We start from the raw sequence: 17763 nt of genomic DNA on the forward strand, positions 1-17763 counted from the left end.
GAACCAGAAATCCTGGCAGAGCCTATGTATCTGTGTTCAAAAAAATCCTTACGGGTGAGGGTGGTATGCAACTGGTATCAGACAGCATTCGTACAAACACAAAGAAGGAATTCTGACCCCTTTTATAGCTAGGAGACAGACTCCATTGATTTTTTAGTTCAGCTTTCAGAGGACAAATAGAGAATACCTATTAAAAAGTAACATCCCTTCTAGCCCTCAATTTTCCAATGGCTATCTACCAGCTAAATGAGAAGATTATAAAGCATAGCCAGGTATTCATCATCCCAGCATAGAGATCCAAACTTAGTTAATAGCATTAACAACAGGACATGCTACTATTTATTAATCGTCTACTACATTCTAACGTTGCCATGTATATGTCTTTGCTAATCTTCACAATGTCTCTATAGAGGAGCTACTATCATCACACATATTTTACAGAAGAGAATCCTGATGGGCAGAAGACTGTGAGATCATTATCCCCAGGAAACAATAAACTCATGTACCAGTTTTAAAACCCAGGTATTTGATTAATCTCTAGGCATCTCCCCCTTGATTTCTCATCTCCATAGCCAGTTTCTGAATGAAATTGATCATGTACTTAGTTCATCAGGTGTAGATGTGGTTTTCGTGAATAGAAAACTATCCTTGTCACTGCCAATTCAAAGCTTTATCCTCCAACTCCTAGATCAAATGCTCCTTCCCTTCATTTCAGCCAATGTTTTGTAATTATGGTCATCATATGCATACACTTTGTCACCAGAGATACATTGATGGGGAAAAATAAAACCAATCCAAAACAAAACAATAGAGTCTTTGTCCTAACAGAATTTTTGGTCAAAGTGGTGAAAGTCTGGGATTAACTACACTACCACACAACAAGACATATCGCAAAACAGTGAAAACTGGTCAGATATGTCAGGGCAGGAATTCATCAGGTACCAGGGATGAGTCTAAATTCACAGGGTAAATACAGTAATCTGGATAAAGCAGGAGAAAGATATTCCAGTTTCACAACCTGAATATATATCCTTCTCTTCCCTTGCAGTATTTATCTTACTGTTATTCAACTTTGTAATATGTGATGCACAGTAGAGATTATTCTGTAGAGTTACTGTGCGGATCCAAAGAGTTAGTGTGCATAAGGCATTAAACACTGTTTGGTATATAATGAATGCTCAGAATGTGTCTAAATTATTAGCTTTTTTCCCTGTAATAGATGGCCTTGAGCTCCAGTCATAGTGGCAAGCTACTAGCAGTAAGAGAAGAGCCTCTATCTCCAGCAAAACAAGCCCTCATTACTGACCTCTGTGGAAGTGACTGTCAGCAAACTGACAACCCTTTCCATCAGATAAACACTCATGTGTGGTATCCATGGCCCTCTGAGCACACTTGCTAATTGTGATCCTGAAAACTGCACACACATCTGTCCCCAAGTAGTATACATACAAGCATTTCCCTAGTTTCTAAATCTGTTTATGCCATTTCATTCCAGATGTCATAAGTTATCAGATCATGAAATCATGAGTAAAATAAACCAATAATCTGGGACTTGCTATTCTTTTTCCTTGTGTAGAAAAAAATTCTATGAAGTATAGTTACTAACAAAAATGCCCATTTATGCAAATAAAGAAGTCACTGAGAAAGCTTTCAAGAAAGTCTACAAATATTTCTAGATTATTTCCTAAGAGTCTAAACTATTGATTAATTTGAATAAATCAATGTAGGAAATACTGTATGATTACAAATGTAGTTTACATAAGAAAACCAATTGGATCGATTTTACAAACACCCAAACAGAGAATCTGGACCTAATTTCAAAGGCTTGCCAACATATACATTTATACACTTTAAGTTAAAAAATGAAATAACAGTATGTGCATTATATATTGTGGCATATACATGTAACTTGTATATGTCCAGCTTGTATACAATCCTTCCTCAACTTCACATTTTTAGTTAATCAACAAATGCCTTAGTCTCCAATAGTCTGAGAAGGAGCCTTGTGCTTGGCTTTTACTATCTGCTAAAGGGAGAATATAAGTTCTTCCCAGATCTTCTAGGGCAGTACATATTCCTTTTATCCCTTTTATCTCAGTCATACCAATTAGGAAACTGAGGTTTGGAAACCTTTACACTGAGCCAAGTTTACCTAGACAGTACATAGAGTTATGCACTTTGGCAGAGTACTCCGAGATGGAGTCCTACAGATCTCATGTTTTGTTGCCTCTCTACTATATTATTATATTTTGTTAGGCTTGTGTTTTATCTTATATACTAGATATATCCACTTTCTGGAATCAGGAAGCACATAATCATAAAGGATTCAGAACCTACTACAGGTCTGCTCTTAATTATTTATATTCATTTCAGACCCATGCAGTTCCTCCCAGGTTATGAAAGGTTTTGCATAAATTGACCAGGATATCAGCTCTATGGGCTAGGTATTCTTATCCTTGCCCATGGAGATGAAAGAACAGAAGGCCCAGGGAGATTTTGAGACATTTAGAGGTCACAGATCTAATAAGTGGCAGAACTGGGACTGTCAGACTAATAAACTGAAAACTAACTTGAGTTCAATAAAAAAAAAATGTAAGAATCCCTCTATCTCTCTGCAGGCATCTTTGGAGATTCAATCCAGAGACAAGTAAGTATAGGGTTCAGACAGAAGAAGGAAAAAAACAGTGTGGATATTGAGGGTCATCATCATTGAGATAATGATTATCCTTGTAGCCAGAATCTTTCTAAGGATACCAATTAAACAAAGAATAAAGCAGGAAATGTGTTAAAAGCTGACATGGGATCAGAAGCTATGGCCCCAGGACAGGAGCCTGAGGTTGATGCCTAGAAGAGATTTTCATCTCCACAATGCATAATTATATCCTGCTTAGCTATAGCCTGCACTGCCAGGTCAAGGCTAGACAAATTTGAGAAGTAAAAATAAACCAAAGTCTAAGAGTCATTGGAAAACGCAAATTATACTGTCTTCTCTTGTGTTAATTTTCCACGGATTTGCTTTGCCTCACTCTATAATCTCTAAAAGTAATCATCTGATTGAGGAGACAATAGTAAATACCTACAACCCCTAAGAACTTTGCAACAGTTTAATGAATTTAATAAGACTTGAGAAATGTCAGTTGGGGCTCTCTTTCTTTCTTTAAGACATCCTTCCCTTTTTTCTCTTTCCCTTCCTTTCTTCTCTCACCTCTCAGTTCCTTCCCCTTCCTTTTTTCTCTTCTTCTCCCACCCATTCTCCCTTTCTCCTCACCTTTTTCATACCTTGATTATCTAAATATTTGAACTATTATTTGAAAAAACCCCTTTTCATCTGGTCAGAAATTCTCTGAGTGACCTTGGACAATTCACTCAACTCCTTGTGGTCTCTGTTTCTTCATTTGTGAACAAGAAAACACAACCTAAATATATTCAACATATGTAGAGAATCCATAGGGCATTTTCTATGCAATGAGACTGTTTTCAGAGGATTATGTCAACCCGCCTCTAGAACATAGTCTCGGTGGGAAATAATCTATTTTTTTATTCATTGTATAATTTTGTGACTATCTACCAAATGTTAGTTTCTCTGCTAGGAAGTTTTGTGAATAAACTAATGAGAAGATGGAGAGAGATGTGCTCCAGGAGTGGACAGTTTCATGGAAGACACTAATAAATAAATAAGAATATAATAGCCAATGGAAATGTGTGATTCTCATGGGAAGTTAGAATACTAGGACAACATATAAAGTAATTCCAGCAGGGCGTGGTGGCTACTCAGGAGGCTGAGATCTGAGGATCAAGGTTCAAAGATAGCCCAGGCACAAAAGAACTCTTACCTCCAAGATGGGAAGTGGGGCTTAGCTGAAGGGTAGGGCAGTAGCCTTGAGCTGAGGAGCTCAGGGACAGCGGAAGAGCGCCCAGGCCAAGTTCAAGCCCCATGACCCACAAAAAATAAAATAAAAAAGAATTCCAAAGGCAACTTTTAGATCCAAAAAACATGTTCCTGAGAAAGAAATAGTGAAGTCAAGGTCTAAGCAGGTACAACTTGCTGCATTAAAGGGCAAATGCAGGCACATGCTAGGTAAGAGGAGCTACTTGAGATAAACCTGAGATGCTCCTATGCAGGGGTGGGCCAGGGTACACTGGCAACCTGAGAGACAATTAGTGCAGCTGTAAATGAGAGAGCCAAGCAGAGAGGTGAAAAGTGGTATAAGAAGTAGGCCGGGGCCAACTCCTGACAAGTCTGCTGGTCACTTTTAAGTTCCACCCCTTCCTTTCCCAAAGCAATGAATCATCACCAAAAGGTTTTAAGCAAGGATGGAACAGAACTGAATTTGTTTCTTAAGTAATTGTTCTGCCATCCCCATAGAACATAAAATAGAAAATGATCAGAGTCTATTCTGGGACACTTTAGTTAAGAGGCCATCGTAATTTCAAGCAAAGGAAGATCTTAGTTTGAACTATAGGATACTCATTAAAATTGACTAATTAACACCAAAAGAAAGCAGTGCTACTCAAAGATTCAATTACTGACCTTCTACCGATATTTCTCAATTGAACTAATACTCTCTCCTTCATGGATGCTATTTCTCCTGGAGTTGGGAAGGACCTCAGAGATAATTAAACCCCATTGGTTTTAAATTGTTTTAGGGGAAAAAAAGTCAACTTATTTTCCCAAATGAGTTTTAATTCAGATCCCCCATAAAGACAATGAGGTAGAATTGTTAGCTATGTAGATAGACTCTTCTGCCTAAAAGAGTCACATGAATTCAGAACCCTTGAATCCTCAGCGTTGTCCATTCTAGCCCCCTTAAGGCAAGATAATGCTCTGAGGATAGAGGCTCATGGCTTATATTTCCGAAGGCCTCTTGGCAGCTGGCAAAGGGGCTGTGATACCAAATAGAAAGCCTGCCAAGTGTATCCATCTAGTAATGCACAGAGGCCAGCTGAATTCAACATTTGCTGGAGTGACTTTGTGCATGTTATCTTCCTACCTCTCTTCTTTCCTATCTTCAGTGTTCCCTCCTCCTGTCCTCTCTTCACCTTTCCTAGCTTCCTTCCCCTCATCTCTTTCTTGCAATAAGGGGTGATCCCCACCCTCACTTTAGGTTTTTTTTTTCAGTGTTGGTATGTCATCGAAATATCCCATACCAACTTGTTCCAGGAGGAGGCAGAATAGCCTAGTGATTGTAAGAAAAGATGATGCTGAAGCTTGAATCCTGCTACCTACCAGATGTAGAATCTTCAGGCAGATATCAATCATTGCTCTTCCTTCATTTCCCCATTGATGTAGTTGGCTGAATTAGGATTATTACAATGATTAGACAAGGAAAAGGTGCCTGGAGTACCTGGTGAACAGTAAATGCTTGGAAGTATTAATTATTAGCCAGCTGCTAGCAACTTATACCTAAAAATCCTAGATACATAGATGGCTGAGAATGAGAGAGAGACAAGAGCACATAGCTCTATTACCTGTCACAGTTGTGGTTATGGCTTTGGAGCGGTTATTATTATTGCCAGTGTTAGTACTATTCATCTTATTTGTCCTGTGTCTATGATAGTTCTCTATCTCTGATTATATGAAGCTTCTTCTGTAGCACCTGAGGTCAAAACTCCCTGGCCATCAGAATGATTTGTCCTTCCCATCCTTACCACTTTTGAATATGGCTAGGCCCTGGGCTCATAGTGTGTAGTGAAAGTGATAGTTTCTCACTTCCAATTCTATCTTCCATCTTCCCTTGCTTCACGGATGCTCATCCTCCCCCACCCCCCCCTCCAGCTTTCTAAGCTCAGCTGCTATACTGCCAGTTGCCTGGGGGTCACATAGAGGAGGTATGTGCAGTCACTCTGACTGACAGCTCCAGCTGAGCTCCCAGCTGACAGACAGCATCAACTGCCAGAATTGGGTGTGAGCCACTCTGGAAGTCTCGCCCAGACAAGCCACCCATGACACGAGTCAGAATCAACGGGAGAGACCCCCAGATGCATCATGTCAACCTGTGGAATCATGGAAGATCATCAGATAGTGTTTTGAGTCACTAAGATTCAAGGTAAATTATTTCGCCTCAGTGGATGACCAAACTATCCTTTTTGCCTTTCAGCTCAACATTAAATTTCCAACAAGCCTTGACTGCGGCCATGTTCTAAATATTTATAGATGATCTCTCATCACATCTTACTGGCAAATATTTCTTTGACTCAATAACAAAATGACCAATATTCACCCAGCTTAAACATATTACTAACCATTCTGGTCCTTCGTTGCTTTATCTATAAAAGCAGGAACAGTAAGAGTACCTTGTTTGTAAGACTGTACTGAGAAGGAAGTCATTGAATTCATGTAAGATTTTAGACCTTTAGAATGTATCTCTCTCTCTGGCATGCATGCATGTATATTCTTCCTCTCAGTTCCTCTGAAGTAAACCAGGTTCTTTACTGGGCTCTTTAATTTTGGGGGGGGGGGGTCATGGGGCTTGAGCTTGGCCTGGGAACTGTCCCTGAGCTCCTCAGCTCAAGGCTACCACCCTACCTCTGAGGCTGGGAGTTGTCTCTGAGCTCTTCAGTTCAAGGTTACTGCCCTACCCTTGAGCCAAGGCCCGATTCCCATTTTCTAGAGGTAAGTTGGAAATAAAGAGTCTCAGGTCCTTTTGTGCACAGGCTGGCTTTGAACCTTGATCCTCAAATCTGAGCCTGCTAGGATTATAGATGTGAGCCACCACCATGGGCTCCTTAAATTTTAAAATCTTAATCCTTATCCTTAACCTGAAGGCAAGTGTCATGATCCAGTTTTGCAAATAGGTCCAAGTACTTATATAAAGCCTATGGCTGAGGAGTGACAGGATTTCAAACCATCTATGTGCAGCTGACACTCTCTGCTCTTGCCTTTTCCTGTCCTGCCTTGCCACCACCCCTCTGTGACAAGGAAAAAAAAAACCAAACATCTCCCTGGCACCTGTTGCAATAACAGCACCTGCTTAGAACACTCATCTCCTACAGAGTTCAACAGGCAGACAAATTGAAACTGAGCAATCAGTTCATCTGCAAATACAAACTCATTCAGCTAGAGGCAGTCCAAAGCTCCAAATGTTAGCACCTCTGTCTGACACTGCCCTGCCCCAGTGAGGCATCCTGCTGGTGTGAGAAATGCTCATTAATGCCTCTGATTCAGATGTGAAGAAGCAGCTCGTAGCCAGGCCAAGGAAGTTCAACTCTCCTAGGAAGGCTTCTGAGCCTATATTTTCTGTGGGTTCCTATCCACTGTGCCATCATTCAATTTTCCTTAAATGGAAATAACTGAGTGACTTGCCGTGGTGGTACCAGACATATCTGTTCTTCATGAGTACAGGAGGAATGTTAGGATTATCGAAAACTTTGTCTTCTCAGAAGACTGGGTGGGTGTTGGGGGGATTGACACTAAGTGTTCTTTCTCTCTCTCTTTCTTTCTTTCTTTCTTTCTTTCTTTCTTTCTTTCTTTCTTTCTTTCTTTTCTTTCTTTCTTTTGTCACTAGTGAGGCTTGAACTCTGGGCCTGGGCATTGTCCCCAAGCTCTTCAGCACAAGGCTGTCACTCTACCACTTGAGCCATAGCATCACTTTCTGACGGTTCTTTCTTTGAAAATTCCAGTGGTTAAAGGGTATTTCTAGCTACTCCAAACTTATAATTTGCAATGGAAGAGCAGAGACCAAGGTATAGAGAGCTATTGTTCAGAACAGAACAGCTGCTGTTCCAGTCTCATGAACCTCATACTAGGGCACGGTCTCAAATCCTGGCTCACTAATGTCATCTCATATCTTTCCATCATTCCATTTAGGTCCTTATTTCTAGTGGCTAGCTAGCTATTATTCCTATGAAGATGTTCTCAATTCTTCCCTCCACACACACAAGGCCTAGTTTTGTTCTGTATTTTTAAAGTTCTTCTTACATTTAATAAATGTCCCTGATTGAATGTCTTTGAACTTGGATTTTGTACTCTACTCTCTGAGGCAACATTCAACAAAACTGGCAGTGGTATCTGTTTGAATTAGGCTAAACATTGCCTTCCTCATCCAATGGCTTGATTTCACCAAGGACTTGGGATGCAAGCCTTTGGGACACAGTTTCTTTGACCAAAGGTCGCAGCAAAAGCCACCCTGTCAGGTGTTAAGGGCTGAATACTATAATGATCTTGAATAATGCATGTTGAAGTCCTAATTTTTTCAGAGCCTTGGAGTATGATTGTATTGGAAGAGTCTTCAGGGTAGTAATCATATCAAAAAGAGTTCATTGAGGGTGTATCCTGATACATGAAGACTGGCATGTTTTCTTAAAAACATTTTAAGAAGAGACGAGGAAGTGGTGTTGTGGCTCAAGGGGTAGGGCGGTAGCCTTGAGCTGAAGAGCTCAGGTACAGCGCCCAGGCCCTGAGTTCAAGCCCCATAACTGACAAAAAAAAAAAAGAAGAGACAAATGCAGATGAACGGAAGGACCAAAGAGCAAGTGAGGATACAGGAAGAAGATGGTCACCTACAAGCCAAAGAGGTTGGAAGAAACCAACTGTAGTGACATCTTTGAGAAGATGGATTTCTACTGTTTCAGCCACAAGCTCATGGCAGTTCATCATAGAAGACCTTGCAAACTGGTAGATAAGAGGACTTCTCTCTGATTGCCAAGAGAATTCTTCCCACCCCTGTCAGAACACGCACAATAATTGTGTGTAATCTGTGTCTCTCACAGGACCTGAGGCTGGTCACATGGCATTTGCTGTCTGAGAAAAAGAAGTGAGGTTAGAAATGGGTCTCTTTCCTAGTCCTTGACTCATCCTCACGAGTAATTTATTCACAGAAATTTTATGTGATACATGACATGATTCTCATGAAACAGTTATGCAGTGGGCTTGGACTTGAAGGAGAGAGGGAACACAGAGATGAGCAAATATAAAGCCAGGAGGAGACATTTTCATAATATGGAATATAGGCTAATTGTGCAAAGCAGTTTTTATATAAATAGGACTTAGAATAAGGAGCCTTCTGGATTGGCTGTTGCTGTCAAGAGAGACATTCTGAAGAAGGCAGGCTGAAGTATAGAAAAATGTGAAGAGAAAGTGCACAATTGTGTTCAACCTGAAGGAGTTACCAAGAGATTTTAAGTCTTGAGTTCCAGTTGAGCAGGATGGTTAAGATCTACAGTTTAGGTGGCATTCATCCTTCACATTTTATATCCCATTTACTAAACTGTACAACTAGTACCTTTTGGAACCAAGTAATTATTTATCTTGGAAATCTCCCTGCACAAAAGCACCCCTGTTCCTGCTGTGGCCATTACAATTGTCTCCCCTGGAAAAGTCACTCCTCCTGGAGAACCCTTGATTTTTACTGTCAAGTAATTGATCTGAGGTTCAGTTTCTTGGATTCTACACACACACACACACACACACACACACACACACACACACACACACACTATTGCTGACACACAGGCTGCTACCCATCAGTTTGAATTGGCTCATTTTTTTTCCCAAAGGGTGACCTTCTTTTCTTTGATATTGAAAGCAAGATTCTTCCCAAATGAAAGCAGTGTTTCTCCCACTAACACAGGAAGGAACACTAAACCTGTCTTCTTAATCTCCAAGGATGGAGACATCACTACTACCAATCCTGAGCCCCGGATCAGAAATACTCTGAAAGAATGGATTGTGCATAACTTCAGTTAGAATCATGGCTCCCTCCCTGTGTATTCTTGAGAGGAAGAAAACCCTAACTCTAAGATGTGTCCCAGGGCTCTCTAATTCATCTCTGTATACTCCACTATCAGAATACCTAGTATATCCAGGGAGAAGCTGGGACCAGCTGACACCAACAAAGAAACAAGTTACTAAAGGAGGCACTGCCTCTTGAGAGAGGACTCTAACCAGGGAACTAACAAGTGAGTGAGTCAGAATATGCCAGGTGGGTTAGTTGTCTTTCTCAATCACATGAACCAGAAAGAACACAGAGATCAAAAGTTCATAGTACAGCCTTACTTGGTAATCCTGAGATACTGGTTCTAGCTCAGCCTATCACATTAGAATCCAAAGATATTAAGTCTTTCTCATAAGAGTGAAAAAGTATTTGCAGATAACCTATGCACTTCATCCTGCATACTTCCAATCATCTCTAGGTCCCTTGTAAATCTTAGGATAGTGAATAGCTCATGCGAAGTGTTGTTGTACAGTATCGTTTGGGGGCTAATGACAAGATAAATATTTGGGCATGTTTATACACAGATGGCATTTTCAAAGATACTTTGAAGCTGATGTTGGCTGAATTAGGGAATTCAGACCTTACAGAGTGGCCGATGCATATCTAAAGGAAGAAATACGCAAATCCCGTTAAGGCTACAGCCAAACAGCAAGATGTCAATGACAGTGTAGCAGACAGTCCAGTTGGGCCAGGAAGGCCTTGCTTCCTGGTACACTAAGCAAATGTACACTAATTGACATTGGACAACAGGCAGCCTCTGCGGCAATGGGTTGGTGGCAATACATACCTTTCTCTAGGGAGCTGGTGGTTGGGGTTGTGGCGGCAGCGCACGCTGAGGCCAAAGAGCTTGCGAGCAGTACGTTGTATCTTCTGCCTTTGTGCCTCAGTGGCACTCTGCAGGAGCTTGTAGCGATTCTGCAGATCCCAGTCGTTGCCCCAGTGCTGATGGATGCTTCCGATGGTCAGAAAGTGGTTGCTGGGCAGGCGTTTCATGAATGATTTAAATTCATCTGGCAATACACAGAGACGAAATAGAATAGAGCTAAGCATTGTCGCCTCGCTCAAAAGCCCCTTCTAATGTGTAGCCTCACTGGTCAATACATAGGCCTGCCAAGGAGACCATCTTGTCTCAGGCCCGTAGTATCTGGCAGGGCCTGCTCTGTACCTAGTACTATGCCTTCCAATGGAGCTAGTCTGCATCAGACGTCTTTATTTATGGTAGGGATTCCCAACCCTCTGTCATTCCAATGCTAACGTTATGACAATAATCAGCTCTCATCTGTTCATCTGTGCTCAATAACACGTCTGAATCAAATCTTACGTTTGAGTTACAACAGGATAGGTTTCTTTTTTGTGCAATTCTACACAGAAAGTCCCTACTGCGTCCCTTCAGCAAAACGTGAGTTGTGAAAACAAATCAGAAGAAATATTAATAACTTCTAGTCAGATACTGTTGCCTGCTAAGTGCCTTATTTCACTTTGAAATACAGGAAATTAACACATGCTAGAAATGTGTTACAGGCCTATTAGCACCCACCTGAAACTTTCTGTTTGATGTAATCTGCAGGCTTGACAAATAACTAAAATAGATGGAACCCCTTGCCCCTTCAGCCATCCAAGTGTTATTTGAAATTCTATGTAATGATCATCTAACATCATATGGCATTTTGGGAAATTCCAGTTTAAGAGATGATGACAGTCTTGGGCATGCTTGGTTTCTTCCTATTATTATTATTATTATTATTATTTTATTTTGGTACTTAAACTTAGGGCTTAGATACTATCCTTGAGCTTTTGTGCTCAAGACTAATGTTCTATCCCTTGAACTATAGCTCCATTTCCACTGTTTTGGTTGTTAAGTGGAGATTCTTATCTCACATGGACTTTCCTTCCCAGCCTGCTTCAAATCACAATTCTCAGATCTTAGCCTCCTGAGTAGATGGGATGGCAGGCATGAGCCATGTGCACCCAGATTTCTCTCTCTCTTTTTCTTTGCCAGCCCTGGGACTTGAACTCAGGGCCTAGGTACTGTAATTGGACACTTTTTGTTCAAGGCCAACATTCTGCCACTTGACCCACAGGGCAACTTTTCTGTGTTCTGGGGAGTCAAACCTGGGGCTTTGGGCATGGTAGGAGAGCACTCTACCACTAGGCCACGCTCCTGGCTCCTTTTCCGAATTTTTAACGTTTGACATCCAGAGAATAATGGTGGGCTGCAGTTTGACACAGACTTAACAATTGCTTGGTTCCATTTTCTTGTCCTGCATAAAGATAGGAACACTGAAGTCTAGAATGGGAACATGGCTTTGACAAATGGCCAGAGAAGAGAGTTCTGAACTGCAACTGCTGTTTTCTACTCTGGCCATTTCCTGCCACCATTCTCCAGCTGCTAAGGAAACTGAAAAACCAAAGCACTGTTCATTTTGAAGGTAGAAAGTTAATGACTGGATATAAAAAAAAGAAAAAATATATATGCAGTTTACTAATTTTGCCTCATAATAACTACAGGGAAATTTCAGATGTATTATGAAATCCTTTTATTTAACACATGCTTACATAGCTCTCAGTAGGCATCCAGGTAGAATTCTAAGCACTCAATGTGTATAGTTGATTTTTACAGACAGTCTATGAAATAGGTACTTTCAGTATACCCTGAGAGTACAGGGAAGTTGGCCTAACTTGCCGCAGGTCAAAGAAAGACTGTGGTCTATCTCCAACTTGTATGATTTCCTTTGTATCTGTACTTCCAACACACAAAGAGCTACCCTGAGACTCGGTGCATTGAGAGAAAAGTAAATGAGCAGTGCTGAAAACAGAAATCTTTTTACTCCTAGAAATCCTCAGGAGCCTTTTGATTGTAGGTCAGATATTCAAGAGTTCACATCAAATCTGGATTACTGGATAGGGGCGGGACCCATATTCTTCCTAGACCTCAGTATCCCCCCACCATCTATGACATGGATATGCCGTGTCAACCCAGAAGGTTGACAGAGTGACATGGGGCATCATTTGCTGAAATAGTCCTTGATATATAGAAATAGTGAATGATAGCTATGAATTATAGGTAAGTGTCATATCTAAGAGACTTGAATGAAAAACTTGGTCTGCAACTTGGTACACTTGGGATGTGATCGAATCCTGGGTAGAGAAGACCTTGTGGAAGGAAGTCAGGTTACTAAAAACATGTCCTCTTTGGAGGGCCTATTGAGAGCCTGCCCCTTGGCCTGTTTTTCTTTTTGATTTTTGTCCTTTCTCCCTTTTATACTTCTTTTTCTTCCCGGTCAATGTGAAGCGAGTGGGTCTCCTCAGTCATACCTTCCTGTCATTATGTGCTGTGTGCTGCAACATGACCACGCAAGGGTAGACAGAAAATTCTGCAACTATGATCCAAATAAACTTCTTGTTAAGTTGATTATCTCTAGTATATCTTAACAGTAACAGAAAGCTGATTAACCCAAGAGCATAAGGCAGAACTCTGCACTCACTGGTTTCTTCTGTGAGCTGCCTCAAGGCAGGAGCCTAGCCCTGATGACTGAGACTGTCTTTGCCAGCTACACCCTCTTCCCATCGCTGACACACAGAGTTCATCTGGGAGAGGAGCCTGTTGACCTCATGGGGGAATAACAGCTCTACTATGAAGCTGTTTTGTTAACAAAATAGAACTTAACGGGTTAATATTTAACTTTTTTGACTTAAAAGGAAACATAGAAACCAGGTGCTCTCTGATTACCAGCATTCTGGGGCCACCATAGAATCCATGTTTTTTATTTTGTGCATATGATTTTCCCTCCAAATATCCTAGGACTGAGGTGTTCAAGTTACAGGCTGAGAAACAACAAAACCCCAACAGATGGAATTTTTAAGTATCAGCAAAAGAAGTATGTTTGTGAAGATGCATTTGCCTCAATGGGTAAAACTATTTTACATGGATAGGTTCAGGACATAAATAGGGAATGTATGCCTTACGGAGAGAAAGTGTCACACACACACACACACACACACACACACACACACCATCATTTCCTTATTCTGTAGGATTCTGGCTTTTTATTGCATTATCTAGTCAATCTAAGTGGCTTCTTTTGTTGGAGAATTTGCTTCTTGCTAAAGTTCCGGAACACATGCCATACACCTTCTTTTTCCCTCTCCACTTTCAGTAGTCAGTAAAATTGCTTTGCAGAAACATTTCAGCCAATATAATTTTTTTGTTGGTGGTGGTGGCCAAATAATTATCATGTGAGCCTTTTTTTTTTACTTTTCTGTAATTCCCAAGATTTTCAATAGATTAATGGGTGTTATTCGCCTACCTTCAGCAACTCTTACAAGTTGTATGATCCTACAAGGGTGAAATTGCTGGTGCAACCTCAGTTTCCAGAACAAGATGGGGGCTTAGAGTTAACAGAAATCTATTGTTTGAGAAGTGACACTGCTTTTATCTGTGGTATGCAGTAGCTCCAAGGTAAAATTTTGTTTGATCAAAGGCTATTTTTTTCATTTTTTGGCTAAAGACAAAAATAAATTCAAATATCAAAAAACATAAACATGTCCTTTCATTTATTAGACAAGGGAATGAAGGCCTAGGGGTAAAGTGGAATTAATATATTGCAAATGGATCTGTGAACACTGGATTTGGAATGAGGAACTGCATTACCAATGCTGTCATTTACAAACTCTGTAACCTTGGGGGGAATATTCTAAAGTCCTCTCTGCACGTAATATAGGAACATCACTTCCTGCTTTAATGCACTTTTGACAGATTTAAGGGGTCTGAAGATATTTTTAAGAAAAATAGCAATGCTCTGTATGTAGACCATTTGTTTAGCAAATAGTTATATGCTAACTACCTATCTGACAACTTTTCTTGAGGGCTGTCTCAAGTATGTCATCTTCTTAGCACAGGGTAGGGTTCCAGCATCCATAAGGTTATATAATTCATGTCTATAGCTAGAAAAGTTTCTTGGACCAGGGTTCAATCCCAGTTCTCTTCCACTCCAATCGTTATTCTAGCCTTTAACTCTGTGTCATATTTATTTTTTCATATAATTTTTATTGTAATTAATAGAAGGATTACATTATATTCACCAGATAGAAGCTGCATTACTTCACAAACATTGATATCCTTTCTCATGTCTTGGTCCCCGTTTCCCTCCCCCCACCCCCACTCCTCATCTTGTTTTCCTCTCTTCCCTATCCTATTTCAAATAAACAAATAAACATATATAAAATATATCAGATAACAAGGTAAAATACTGTGATCATATGAGATAACCAAGGGACAGCAAAAGAGATGAGGGATAACATAGTCCATTAAGGACAACAATCACTCAATATATGGCTTTTGTTTCTATATCCTGGGAGTCCTTTCATTTAGCTGGGCCATATTTATACAGAACAATTCCAATGAGCCTTTCTCCACCCTTCCTATTTTACTTCCCCAATTAGATCTTAGTGGACACTGTGGAACATCTCTTTGCTAGGTCCTTTGTCCTTCCCATCGATCTGCTTGTAATCTGATCCGGGCACCACACTCAGACCCTTCATCAGCATGGAATGTCTTGACATCCCCGTCACACTGACCCAAGCTCTACATTATCTGCAACCACTTCTACACACGGACACTTGGCATGACATGATCACTTACCCAGTTATCTAATTCATGTCTGAGAGTTTCAGACAAAACTTAAAAGATCTAACTTTAGACCTTTCCTACTTCGTGACCTTGGGTAACTGACATGTCTCTCTTATAATTCATTGTTCTGAAATGTGAAAGGTAGGAAAAACTAAATTAGCAAAAAAATGATTTGCTGCTTTGACAGCTCAGGAGTTCTTTGAATATCTATCATTTAAACTATGTGTAAGGATAGTTACCTATGCATATGTACATACATTGGCATATCTGCATATACACACAGGCATGTTATTTACACACACAGAGGGTTGAACACAAACATATCTATCTCTCTTGAGGCTTCCTGTGTTGTCTTACTATGCCCCCTGAGTAAAATAATGCCACTATAGATCATAATCCACCACAAACTGGATTATGCTGTTTGTTATTTAATTCCACAGAGACTAATTGAATGCTTATTCTGCAACAGCCCTGGACCATTGCATGTGACACAGTAGGGAAAGTCACTGAATGTCTACTGGCAAAATTCCAATTAGGTGAAGGTCTCCTTTGCAAAATTCAATTCGGGGTCATTCCCACCACACCATGTTTAGGTTCTCTACCTGAGTTCTCCAGGTCCTTATATGCCTCCGCCCAAGCCTTGGCCATGTTAGCCAGAGTGAATTCCATGATCTGGATGTCGGTGATGGGACAGTTGCACTGTGGGAATTCTTCGGCACACTGGCACCGGCACTGGCTATTCTGGCACACATACTCCCCCTCACCATTGCACATGATGTAGCTCAAGGCTGACTGGACAAACTTCTCTTGCAGATACTGAGGGAAGATGATCTGAAGACCTGTTTGGGAATAGCAAGAAGGGAAAGCAGAGAGGTTACAAAAGGTGTTTCATTAACAGCTTCAAAAGGTGATACATAAGAATCTAAAGCCGTTAGATTGCTCCCTGTGTATTGAAAACAAAGTATTTTGTGGCCTACCCCAGGGTACAGATGGTATAATCAGCAAGGTCTACAGTTGCTTTAATTCTCCTTAGACTTCTCAAATCACAACTGTGACCATCCCCAAAATGTGTATTCAATTCTTCTATAGAATCAAGACTAGAGCAGATACACTATATATACCTTTTCCACTTGCTGAGAAAACCCTTATTGAAAGTACAACACAATTGTTGACTTTTCCTTACTTCTTTCACTCATTTTCTTTCCCTTTCTGAAAATATTTATGTAACCTCTTTATGAAGAACAAGTCCTGAGGGAGGCAGTAGGTCTATAGACATTATAAAAAGAAACATAGTCTTTGCCCTTAAAGGAATTTACAATACAATCAGCAAAGGTAGATATGGACACACAGCATGAGAACACAAGTCTATAGTCCTGTTGCCAAGATCTCCACAGGAAGCAACTGGATAGCAGCAGACTAAAAATAACAAGACTTAGGTAGTGGTGAACCTTTTCTATGTAATGAAGATTCAGGTTAGCTGAAAGGTAAGTTAAGAGATGACTATTTTAAAAGATCAGCAAAAATATTCTAAAAAGAATAGAAAAGGGCAAAATAGAATCAACATAACTGTGAATTTCAGGTGAACAGAACAAACATAGATGGGTGAAGGGCAAAACTGTGCAGCATCTTATTATGCACTATGGAGTGTGGGTTATCTCTCATGAATCCCAGGACAGGTTGCTGGTAGTTTCTGAGGACAAGAATGATATAATTAGAGAAATGCAATTTAAAGAGAGCAAGTATCATAAAAACTAAAATAGCAGTGAAGAAAAGCATCAAGAGATAATTAGTTTTCATTCCTTTGCTCTAAAAATGAAGAACTTGAGGACCACTAAGGGGCAGTGATTAGTCCATGGTTAGAAGATGGACATTCTTGGTTCTACTTTATGACCTGTTCTCTACATGTGAATAAACAGACTTATTGTTGCAATGCAATGGTGGAGAAAGATTTATCTGGGTATGTGCAGTACTTTGGTACCTGAAAATGTCAGCAGAGTGGGCTCTTTATTGCCCATTGTGCCCAGATAGAAGGACAATTCTCTCCACCTCATTTGAAGCAGCATCCAGAAGCCAATATGAATAAATGTTTCATTACTCATTGTGTAAAAGAACAGTATTCAGATCTGGGTTATTATTTTGTTTTAGCAATAGAGTATTCATTAATCTTGCTCATCATGGATTTGCTGAGTAAACGTGATATTTTTGTCTTCCCTTTTTTTTCCTTCGAATTACATACACATACACACATACAATATAGACTATATACATAGAAGGCATACAATAATATATATATAATGAATCCTTATTTTATAAGACTAAAATCACTGGGTTTCATTATTATGTGTGTGTTTGTATACACATGTGTGTGTTTGAGAGATCTCGTGTAATATTCAGACTTTCCTTAGGATTCCCCTTTCTCTT

General features: G+C 40.2%; 1 protein-coding gene across 1 annotated transcript in view; it reads right to left on the minus strand.

Moving 5' to 3' along the window:
- The window catches only part of Brinp1 (BMP/retinoic acid inducible neural specific 1), a 182814-nt gene that overhangs the window by 16672 nt on the left and 148379 nt on the right, over positions 1-17763 (minus strand). The window contains exons 6-7 of the mRNA XM_090330518.1: positions 15945-16181; positions 10501-10723 (exon numbers count right to left, since the gene is read on the minus strand). Coding sequence (XP_090186644.1) covers positions 10501-10723; positions 15945-16181 — 460 coding nt within the window. The remainder of the gene's footprint in view (positions 1-10500; positions 10724-15944; positions 16182-17763) is intronic.

The sequence above is a fragment of the Megascapheus bottae genome, chromosome 3, assembly GCF_031878675.1.
Source record: "Megascapheus bottae isolate mThoBot1 chromosome 3, mThoBot2.hap1, whole genome shotgun sequence".
NCBI classification, from domain to species: domain Eukaryota; kingdom Metazoa; phylum Chordata; class Mammalia; order Rodentia; family Geomyidae; genus Megascapheus; species Megascapheus bottae.